At 35.2% G+C, this 12,009-nt stretch overlaps 1 protein-coding gene across 7 annotated transcripts in view; it reads right to left on the bottom strand.

Moving 5' to 3' along the window:
- Csmd3 (CUB and Sushi multiple domains 3) overlaps nucleotides 1–12,009 on the bottom strand; it is a 1,145,339-nt gene that overhangs the window by 35,217 nt on the left and 1,098,113 nt on the right. For all 7 annotated transcript variants that reach the window (XM_052747788.1, XM_052747786.1, XM_052747792.1 and 4 more), the window contains 3 exons: nucleotides 10,966–11,142; nucleotides 3,109–3,288; nucleotides 1,653–1,826 (listed from right to left, as the gene is read on the bottom strand). In XM_052747788.1, coding sequence (XP_052603748.1) covers nucleotides 1,653–1,826; nucleotides 3,109–3,288; nucleotides 10,966–11,142 — 531 coding nt within the window. The remainder of the gene's footprint in view (nucleotides 1–1,652; nucleotides 1,827–3,108; nucleotides 3,289–10,965; nucleotides 11,143–12,009) is intronic.

The following is a 12,009-nucleotide window of genomic DNA, read 5'->3' on the forward strand; positions in this document are numbered from 1 at the left end:
ATACCAATTGCCACCAGAAGGTGCGGCCCAGATTAGAGGTGCATCTTCCCATCACCAAAGAGCCAGGTTAAAATAGGTTTCCCCACTTCAGATGATTTATCCAAGAAAAAAGAAACCTCCCTGGTGTACTGAGCTGCTTGCATTTTAGATAATAGTGTAATCAAGTTGACAGCCACTTCTTTGTAAGAAATTCAAATCTTGTAACATTGAGGAATTTTAATTTTCTACAATAATCAGTGAAGAGACCAACTTTATAGGATTATAGGATATTTAAAAAATTAATTAGATGAATCCATTCAAAATATTTTTTATTGATTAAGACAAGCACTATAATAGACTTTTTTAAGCATCTGGGTGTATCTATATACTGAAGAATACATCTCCAGGAGCTTTTAATTCATTTTTGAAGGAATCAAACTGTCATAATTAAGAAGTAAAGAAGAAAGGTCACATGTAGAAAGGCAATTAGTGAGACTATGAGGAAAATAGATAGAAGGAAGGATATTTAAGTCTTTGTGTGTGGTGGGAAATGAATATTCATTTCAAATAACACGGCAACATTACCTGAGCTTTAGTTTAGACTGTATTGTTTACCACCTATGTGATCTCAAGCTGCACAAAAAATATCTGGGTACTTAAATGGTGGCAAAATAACCCCCTGTTTGTTCTCACAGTCTTGCTTCCCTTTATGAGCTTAGGTGTCATGTGTGAAAATGTTTTGGCTGAATACCCTCACTGAAGTGTTCTGTAATGCGTAGTAGAAAAGATACATGGAAAACAATCGAGACAGTTAGCCCTGTTATATTTGTATAGTTAATAAAAGTGAGTATGTAAGTATTTCCTCTTCTTCCTCCTCCTTCTTGTTTCAATTTTTAAAAATCACTAATTCAAAGTGTCTCTCCCTCACCCCCTCTATCCTATCCTCTCTTCTATCTTTTCTCTCTCTCTCTCTCTCTCTCTCTCTCTCTCTCTCTCTCTCTCTCTCTCTCTCTCTCTCTCTCATTCTTGGGATCAATTCTAGAGACTTATCCACACTAGTAGACAAGTGCTCAAAGACCCAGTGGCACCTTCTCAGGCTAGTAAACTCCTGGACAGAAAAATTCATTCACATCAAAACCCGTTTCGGTAAGACTCTTGGACTTTGTCTGTCTAGGAGTCTCTTTAAGCTGTGTTAGCACATTGGTATTTTCCAACATGATCCTCACTGTAAAAAGTTTCAGGGGTTAATGCATTTTCCATCAACATTGAGGAAGTCCAGAAATAATACTAGATGGGTCTCTTTTGAATGGTGTATAAGTCCATGTCTTACAGAACACAACAGTAAATATAATTAGATTCTCAATCTGATTGGCTAGTAATGGTTCTTAAGATGGTCTCTAAAGGAATTTTTTTAAAAAAAGAATAATTTAGAAAAAAAATATTGAAATAAAGCACTTTTCTTCAAATATTTTGAGCCAAACTGGAAGGAATATAATGACTAGAATAAAGGAAAAGAAGCTACATTAATGAAAATTGACTTTTTAAGATTAAATTTTAATTGTGGATTTGTAGGGAGTTTTACTTCTCTGGGTAGAGCCTAGCAAATTTGAAAGGCTTATGCAGCAAATGTTACTTTAAAACACTATGGTTATTATAAAAATTTTCCTACTTACGTAAGCACTGCGGGACCTCACCACTCCAGGTACCGTTACCTACACAGGTCAGAACGGCAGGAAAGGACAGCTCATATCCTGCAGAACAGATGTAGCTAATACTAAAGCCCCAGTCGAAATTTGTTCCTTCCAGCCTTCCATTAGAGATCTGGGGAGGAGTTGAGCAGGTAACAGCTGCAATTACATTAAAAGTAATTAGACACAGCTGTTGAAACACCCTCAGTGTGAAATAAATAAATAATTATCATTAAGAGCTGCATATGCGCTATTTAACCTTTTGGAGGACAATACAGTTTGGCATGTTTTATCCTCCTATTAGTCTTCTTGAAGGACCCCTAAAATGAAACCCTGGAGGAGGACGCGTGCTATACTGGCAGCATAATGGTTCTCAGTTCTTTGTACAAAACAGCAAGCTTCCTAATACTGAAGTGGGAGACAGAGCGGGTGACCTTCTTTCCAGTATATTGCAAATAATGACAATCATGTATCTTATATAAAATTATTTCTCATGGACCTTGTGAGGCTGATGAGCTGGGTGCCTTGGCTGGATTTCAATTCAGCACGGAAACTGGTGGATTTAGAAGCAGTTTTATAGCATTGTTTTCAAATACAGACAAACTGTGTCTGATTACAGTATTCAGCGTGCATCCTGAAAACATGCAGATTCTTATTTTAAAGCCTATTGTCATATTTGTAAATATATAATTAATTTTGAATTTTAAGTTTTCTTAACTTGTGTTATGTTACCCCTGGGGAAGATTCATGTTGGAAAAGTGTCAGGTATGAGGGGAAAAGAGAGGTAACACACTTCTAAGCATGGAAATGAGAAGGTTCTGTTATGATGACTAACAATAGGGAGAAACAAATTTTTGAGTTTGCTAATATTTCAATTTTCATTATATATACAAATGAAGGTACAGAATAACCTTTGAAATATAAATACTTACATATGGACCATTGTGGTGAACTGCATATAGATTAATATAAATATGCAGGCAATAAAATGTAACTATCTGGGATTTTGCTTACTTGCTGTATTACAGCTCATTGTCACTACTCACAATCAAAAATAAGTTTGATTAAAATACTATTATTTTATTTTATTTTTATTTACTTTTTTTGTCTTTTTTCGAGACAGGGTTTCTCTGTGTAGTCTTGGAGCCTGTCCTGGATCTTGCTCTATAGACCAGGCTGGCCTCGAACTCACAGAGATCTGCCTCACTCTGCCTCCTGAGTGCTGAGATTAAAGGCATGCGCCACCACCACCTGGAGAAATACTATTTTAAAACATCTGCATGTTATACGAGGACTTTAAAATAAAAATATCTCACATTTTAGTATCAGAAAAAAAAAGGAATAGAGTAAGTATATACTTAAATATATATTAACTTTGCTTATAAACAGAAAAACATGCAATGGTTATTACTTTGGAATGGTGACAGAACTATTTTCATACCTCTACACGCTGGCATAACTCCACTCCACGTGCCATTAGTTGTACACATCCTGACACTGGAACCATTTAACTCCATAGTATAGCCTGGCTGGCACATGTAAGAAACATTTTGCCCAACCACAAAATCATCTCCATATCTCAGTCCATTGGCTGGTATACCTGGGTCTCCACAACTGATGACTATCAATAACAAATGAGAAGGGCAGAGGGTTAACATGGCCCATATTTAACATCAAGTAGTAAGCATAAGTTACAAACATATATGTAGGGAAGAGAGCCACCATGCTCATTTCTAGTCATAAAACATAAGCATATTTAACAAACACATTGACAGGTCTTGATTATAATCAGGAATACTTATTATAGATGTTGTGCATGTCATCCAGAAATTGTCACCTAGACTTCAAAAGATCTTGATTAAGATGTCATCCTGTTATAGGAAACTGTGTCACTAAGCACTTTTAACTTGCATTGTGTGACCATGCAGAAACTACATTAAGACACTGAAATGCAGGGCAGGCAAGGTAGCCCAGCAGGTAAAAGTCCTTGCCATCAAGCTTGATGACCTGAACTCTATTCTCAGAACCCACATGTTGGAAGAAGAGCACTGATTCCTCCCAGTTGCTTCTAAGCTACAAACATGCATGGTACTGTAACATTTGTGCATCCCCATGGATACATTTAATTAATTAATTAATTAATTTTTAAAAGTTTGTTATAATAAAATCAGATTTTAAAGACATTTGATATCTATGTTACTCTCTGTAGCCACATTTCACATACCAAACAGTTCATTATCAACTTAGGCTGAAAGACTACCATTAAGAATTTACAGTCCCTATTGCAGAATGAATGTGCCAGGGGTATTATGAAAATGGCCTTGGGAATTCAAAACTTTTGTTTTATTTTAATTCTTTTATTGAAAATAGATTCTTCTCTCATACAATACAAATGGGCCGGGTGGGACACAAAATGGTTTCCAGTTACAATTCTCCCTGCACTCCTCCCAGCTCCCCCAAACCTCCCCTTTACCACAGATCCACTCCCCATGTTTCCTCTTCAGAAACAGCAGGACTTCAAAGGTGACAGACAGCCAAACAGGAGAAAACAAGACCTAGTAAGACAAGTCAAAAGCCCACCTATCGAGGCTGGAGGAGGAAACACACTAGGAAGAAAAGAATTCCAAGAGCAGGCAAAGGAGTCAGAGATATACCAGTCCCCACTGTTAGGAGCCCCACAAAGACACCAAGCTAATAGCCATAACATATACATACAGGACTCTATAGTGTTGACATCTAGGAGGAAGACATTGCTTTGCTGTGTCATGAACTTTAGTTAATATATTATTTTGACTGTCTACATTTGCACTCAATTTCACAAGAAAAATGGAAACTAGTGTGGTGAGGACCTCTATCAACCAATGTCACAGCTGCCTCACAAGTAGAAATGAAAATAGGGAACCTAGACAGAGCAAGGGACACAAGGCTGTGAGGATCTGATAGACCTGAACACTAGCTAGTCATGGGTTAAAGACAATAACCCTCAGCTCATGCCCATTATTCCATGGACTTCAGTTACATAAGACAAATTAAAAATGAACAGATCAGAAACTGTGATAGCTATCAAAGTGGACTAAACTCTAATACAGAATCCTTATTCGACATGGGCTGTATATTGATTTCAGTGAGGTCTTGGTCTGGCTTTCTGAATACAAAATGATTCATTTAAATTGTTACCAAACAACTTTCAGAAACACTTGGGACAGCTGGGCAGCAGAGACAAACACACAAAAAACAGTTCTTAGGATGTCCTAAAAATGCAAATTGTTTTGAAGTATGGTCTTAAGTATGATTTGGAAAATGAATTGGTTAATAGATTTCAGACAGTTAAGAGAAAGTAAAATGCAAACTATGCTGATCATCTTATGCAGATAAAATATCACCTCATATGGATAATCCTGACTGGGTTATCAAATCATCTGTTTGTGGTAAGGTAAAAAGTTTGTGTTGGTAAATACTTGCCAGAAGGTCACCCTCCTCTATCGCCTGCATTCTTTTTAAATTCATTTTCCTAATATTTGAAGGTCATTATGATTAGGTTTTACTAGTTTTCTATTAAGATTGATTAATGTCAAGATTTTTATATATGATTCTATTTTGTAGGAGTCTATGGATCTTAAGAATATGAATATTGGCATTTAAATTGAAGAATAATATGTAGAACACCTCATATATAATCCTTTGCCTTGCAAACTAGTTGATAGCATTCCAACTCATCAAGTTTAACCTAAATTCTATTTTTATATTTATATCAAGAAAACTTTTTCTCTTCCAGTGATTATCAATAAGAAAAAAATATTTTAGTAAGGTACAATAGAGTTTTATAAGAAGCAGATAATCTTGTGCATTACCAAAAATACTTTTTATACCTTCCAAATTTACCACTATATAAAAATGGCTAAAGACTTTAATTTTTTAAATTTTATTTCTTTAGGTTATTTCATAGTTTCATCCAGATTTTAATGGAGAGGATATTAACACAAACATCCCCAAAGTCTTGTTTTCTGGACAGGGCCTTTTGCAGAGTGAATTGGAATCTTGGCTAGAAGGAATAGCCATGGGGTTGCAAGGGCACACGAGCTGAGATACATCCCCCACTCAAGAAGACAGCAGGCTTCTTTCCCTGGCACTGAGCAGGAGCTGTGCACACTGTGGCAGCAGCATTAATGAACAACTGACAATAAAAGCTTTGGAAGCGTTTGTTGGGTGACTCCCTAACAAAGCAAAGGTCAGTGGAAGAGTCAGTCTGCAATAGCAACACTCTTTGTAAATAGAACCTGCTTGGCAAGTCAATTCATTCTCTACCAGCTTGTGTGCAGCTACCAAAAGAGGCTTTGGTCTTTGTAGGCAAGACCTTAGAATAGTACCTCTTTAGGGCTTTACCCTAAAATTGTAGACATCAATATGCCGTGGTAGATGTTGTGGGTTTTCTCTCTTGTGAAATCAGCACTGTGTTTAGGACTATCTCCTAAAAGAAGAAAAAAAAATCTCTGAGAGATTTCATTATTCTGGGTTTGTGACAAGGATCTGGTAAGAACCATTATCATGCTGGTTGTTGAGAATTAACAGCCTGAGAACCCTTATCACTCAACTTGATCTATTAAATGTACTGTCTCTGTCTCAAATGATTGAGACCTGCCAGATACACATCACTGGGGATTGGTCATTTTGGAAATAGAAATCCTAGTTCCGTCTCTTGGTGTAACTTCATCTTTAAGATTCCTCTGCTCATGTTGCATGTGATTTGACTGTGTAAACCTGATTTCTGGATATAACCCTAAACCCACAAGGAGAAAACTAGTGAGTGATGTTGAAAAAGCTCTCCCTCAGCACTGGCTTAATAAGGACATGACTGCAGTTACAGAAGGAAGAATGCTAGGGAGGAAGAACTTCTGTTCAAGAGAAGTACTTTCCGATAGAAGTTCATTAAAAGGGTCATTTGTCAAGCCATCTATCATCTGATGTTGGCTGAATAATTAAGGCAGAATTTTCTTGGGTACAGCCATCTTTGCAATGTCTCAACGTGGGAGAGGAAGGTATTTCCGTTATTACTGAATTACAGTAATTTCAAAAGTATTTCTGCAAACCATTCAAATGTCTAAAATGCTTCTCAGCAAACTTGTCCTTATACTGAACTAGGAGTTTTGAAGCATGACAAAGAATTGAGAGAGAGAGAGAGAGAGAGAGAGAGAGAGAGACTTTGTGAGTGTGTATGTATGTCTGTGTGGGAGGGGGGTTGATAAGAGCAAGCATATTGGTAAAATCAGCCAATTAAGAAAGTCTTATGTGGCATTATGGCTGGACTGCCAAAGTTACTTGTGAAATATTAGACAGTGGGAAATGTTCCTGTGGACCTCTGTACATCAGTTTTTGGGGGTGATGCCCAATGCTAGTATGCATTCCATGAATGGGTTTTAGTTGTCAATTCATAGGAAATTTGATTCTACTATATGCCAATAGTTATTTTTATGTTTCATATTAATGTATTTTTTGCAAAATATTTCAACATAAATTAAAAATAAAACATGCTAGTATTATGCCTAAAATTGGATCCATCCTCTAATTTAGATTTTTTTGGGAACTCTGCTTGCCCAATAATAGACAAGAGGAAAAAATTAAATTATCAGACTTTTGAAATATAATGAATTGAAATATAACTCACATTATATTTTATTTTTTACCATATATTTTGTTATTTACCATAAAACTGAAAAAGATAAATTAACAAATATGTTTTAAAGGCACTATTGACTTTCCTAAGAGCTACTATTAATTATTCCTCCTACAAATAATGAACTTCTGTCATGTCAATGTTAATCAAACTCTAACAGACAATGCACTGTGTCTAACAAATCTTCTTACCAGTGACTGTGTTTGGGCTTCAACAGCACTGTGTGCCATTCATTCCCCCTGACTGGTCACTCTAAAACATTTCATCTCTTAAAAGAAATGCAAATTTTTTGTTGACTTATGCCAAATTTGCTTCACATGTTAAAAAACAGTTTTGGTGGTTATGAATAAAGAGTTATTTAGAAAGACTATTGTGCAAAACACATGGCCATTTCAAAGTGAAATAAAATAATTCCGTATAAATTGAATTGTAATATGAATAGGAAATACAAATTAGAAACTTCTGCGAGGAAAAGGCTATGAATTAGTATGATTAGTGTTCTTATGGCTTATCTGCCTTGCTCTGATATTATTTTATTATTATATGTTGTGTGTTCTTTACTATTGGAATGAAGAGAGAAAAGAAAGAAAGTCAATAAAATCAGAAGAAAAACACAAAGTACAGGATCAGAAGGAAACACCAGAACACTGCTTCAGGCATGGAACACACAAGATTAATCTTAGCTGCTACAGTTACTGGTTTACCATGGCAAACAAAGTCACCCTCACATACACAAATTACTAATATTTCTAGTGTGAACTAGAAATGATAATGGTATGTTTTCAGGAACGTGATTTTTAAATAGACGGGTTATGTTGAGCGGTTAACCACAATTTTAAATGGTAAATATTCAATAAGACATTAGTACTTGTGAACTGTAATACGAACCAGAATAGAAAGAGAAGTTGAAGGTTTTTTACTTGTATGTGTGTGTACCTGCATGCATGCACATGAGCTTGTCCATGCACTATGGTTTGAACATTTGCTTCCATGCACAATTTTTGTAGAAATTTATCTCACCCCAATGGAGTACTATAACAGGTGGGGATTTCAAAGAGGTGCGATGTGAGGGCTTTGCTCTCATAGATGGAATTAGAACCATGTCACAGGGTTTGGACTGGCTAGAACTCTTTGTTTTCTATCTTCTGCTACTGAAGGTCAAAAACTATATTGTAAGAGAGTAGCTATCACTAGACATGAAATTTGATGACTACTTCATCTCAGAGTCCTGAGCCTCCACACCTATGGATAAAAACCTATGCTTTTTTTATGAATTACACAATTTCAGATATTTTCCTAACATTAGCCTCCACTTGAGGAGGCTAACTGAATGTATTATATCTATGGAGCTACAAGGAAGTCATAATCTATGCTGGGTAAAGACTTTCCAGTGCAACTGCTTAGAGTTCCTTATAAGGAATGGATAGACATTGTTCATATCTCACAAAGTGAAAGAATTCCCACAACATACAGTTATATAATTAAAATATTTGAGTTTTCATAGAATTTTGCTGTCAGGTGTGATTTAAACATTCTGTCAAGTATTTTAATTTTTTCAATGCTCACTTTAATTTGTTTAACATTAATTCTTAAGTCCTTGAATATAGTTACTACAAAAGCAATACCTATAAATAGCAAATAAGGTAAATCAAATGTATTAAATCATATTTGACTTGAATTTAATTATTTTGATATATTAAGTAATAATTTAAATGGCTTTTTTCATAAATGATAAAAAATAATGTTTAGAATTGAGTTCAGCCAGTAGTCCAGAGGTCCTTGAATACTGCCATTTCTCCAGTTTTTTTTGACCCATGCAATGGAAGTCCAGCCTATTATCTAAAGTTATGGGACTCTAATTAAGGATTACTGTCCATTAATAATAAGATATATGAAACATGGATTCTAATTCAATTACATTTCCACATAGAAATCCTAATAGTCTCTAAGTTGTTTTCGTTGTAGAATTTTAGACTGCTTAATTTTCACTGAAACCTCCTTGCTTCTTTCTTAGAGAAATTTTTTTTCCTGCTCATGGTTAAGGTTGTTATGAACAAATTAGCCATATTGTGCCTATACAGTGGTCAACATGTAGCAAATCCCCAGCTTTAGTAAAATTCACTGTTGAGTTACATTGTTTAGCCCAATACTTTTTTTTGAAGTATTAAAATAACAAGATGGATGTTGTAATTTCAATCCAATATTTGAAATCAGCCTAGCATTTATTACATAATTTTTAATATTTTCCCCTCCTTCAGCTCATCTCAGTTTTCCCCACCTTCCTCCCCATCAAGATCCATCCCTTTCTGTCTCCCCTTGGGGAGGAAAAAAGGCAAGCATCTAAGAGACAACATAATACAAGTTATCATAAGATAAATCAAAATTTGGAAAAAGTCAAATCAAGCAGAAGGTAGCAAGTCCAAGAAAACACACAAGAAACAGTGATAAACTTAGAAATGCACTCATTCACAAACTCAAGACTCCCACTAAAACATCAAAACTGAAGCATAAAATATATGGAAAAGACTTGTAGGAGTTTAAGAGAGAGGAAAGGGAAGAAGAGAGAGAGAGAAAGAGGCTCCTTTGAAAATGCCTTTGAATTTGTTTCTTTTGGCTCTCTCTTCTTGGGCATCAGGCATACTCATTCTTAGATAAAAGGAAAAAATATACTATAAAAACAACAAACCCAACATTTAGCCAAGCATGGTCTTCCACGCATGTGCTGATTAAATACTTGCTTTCTTCTACTGTTTTTTTTTTTCCTCCCTACTTTATATCTTTACATCATCCTTCTTTACAGCCTTTCTTCTACCCTCTCTTTCTGGCTTCTTTTTTCTCTCCTTCTTCCTTTCTTTATTTGACTTACCCTTTCCATTGCTTTGGGAACAAACTCAATGCTTCATATGTATTTGGCAAGAACTGTACAATTAAGGTATATTCCTAACCCTAAATACTATTTTATGCCTGATGTAGACGTTGGTGGATAAGGTTTTAAGAATTCATCACAGCAAGCCAGTTATCAGGACTGATTTTCTATAACAGATCACCAATAAAAATTGATTTACAGTTGGGCATTAGAGGTGCACAACTTTAATCCCAAAACTCTGGAGACAGATGCAGGCAGATCTCTCTGGGTTTGAGGCCAGCTTGGTCGACAGAGAGAATTTCAGAATAGCCAAGGGTACACAGAGAAATGCTTTCTTGAAAAACCAAAATCAAAAAGAAAATTGACTTACCACATCAAAATATCTATAAGTTTTTTCAGGGTAAGCACTCATAAATAATGACCATGCTTTCAAACATCAAGACAGATATTGGTTTGAGTTAGATTGGTAAATAAAAAATTAAATCCATTATAATTTTATTCTGATAAACTCATATTTTACAACTATTCCTAAAGTTTATTAAACTATATAAAATATGGCTGATTTTCTTTTATTCCTTTTTCTTCACTTAGCCAATACAATACCTTGGTGAGACTACCAATTCTTGAAATCACTATGTATAATTTAATCATAAACATTCATAATCTTTTAATCTCAAAGAGGTAAAATCAGTTAAAACCTGATGACACCTTTATACATTTTCACTTGAATGAAACTTTTGAAGAATTAAGAAAAAATTTACTTGTGCAGTTGGGCAAACTTCCAGACCATGTTCCGTTGGCCGTGCACTGTCGAACAGAGGGTCCCGAAAGGATGTAGCCTTCCATGCAGGAATAAATGACAGAACTGGAGAACGTTGTCCCATCAATTCGAAAAACCTTCCCATTTGCTGTTGTTCCTGGGTTGCCACACTGTACAGCTGTAAAATCAGAAGGTCCATGAGTGTGTTCAAAAATAATGCAAATGGAGATCCTTTCACAAAGAGATAACGCCTAATGTTCCTTGAAAAATATCCATAGTAATAATAAAATTCTCCAAACTTTGCAATGAAAAATCTTCCTAAGTAGCTGAAATTCAAGATGACTTTATGTTGATTTTGTTGGCTTAATTACTAGATTTCAAATCAAATAACTTTTTTAAAAACTGTTAGTGTTAGTAGTTTTAGTACAACTATTGCAAAGAAAAGCAATCATTTAAACAGGGTTGCCTTCAGATTCCATAAAGTTTTTCTTTTACCTTAAAACCAATTCATAAAAATTTAGAAAATTAAGAGAAAGAATAATATGCAATATATTTATTAGATCTATATTTCTTGAGAATAGTTGTTTTATATATAATTTAAATGTTGTACACATTCATGCACATTTTCCATAAATATATAACATTTGCATTGTTATATTTCCTCTCTTTAGGCAATTGAGCGAATATAAAGAACAAAGTAAGCCGGGCGGTGGTGGCGCATGCCTTTAATCCCAGCACTCGGGAGGCAGAGCCAGGCGGATCTCTGTGAGTTCGAGGCCAGCCTGGGCTACCAAGTGAGTCCCAGGAAAGGCGCAAAGCTACACAGAGAAACCCTGTCTCGAAAAACCAAAAAAAAAAAAAAAAAAAAAAAGAACAAAGTAAATATAAAGCAACCAAGTAAGTTTTCAATAAAGAATCACAAATTCACATTGTCTTAAAGATTAATAAGCTAATATACTGTATGACCCTGCTATTCTACTTCTTATCACAGGCCAAATGACTTATAATCCTACCACCAGATACTTATGTATCAGCCACGTTCATT

This window comes from Peromyscus californicus, unplaced genomic scaffold (assembly GCF_007827085.1).
Source record: "Peromyscus californicus insignis strain IS unplaced genomic scaffold, ASM782708v3 Scaffold_20__1_contigs__length_68692818, whole genome shotgun sequence".
Classification (NCBI taxonomy): Eukaryota; Metazoa; Chordata; class Mammalia; order Rodentia; family Cricetidae; genus Peromyscus; species Peromyscus californicus.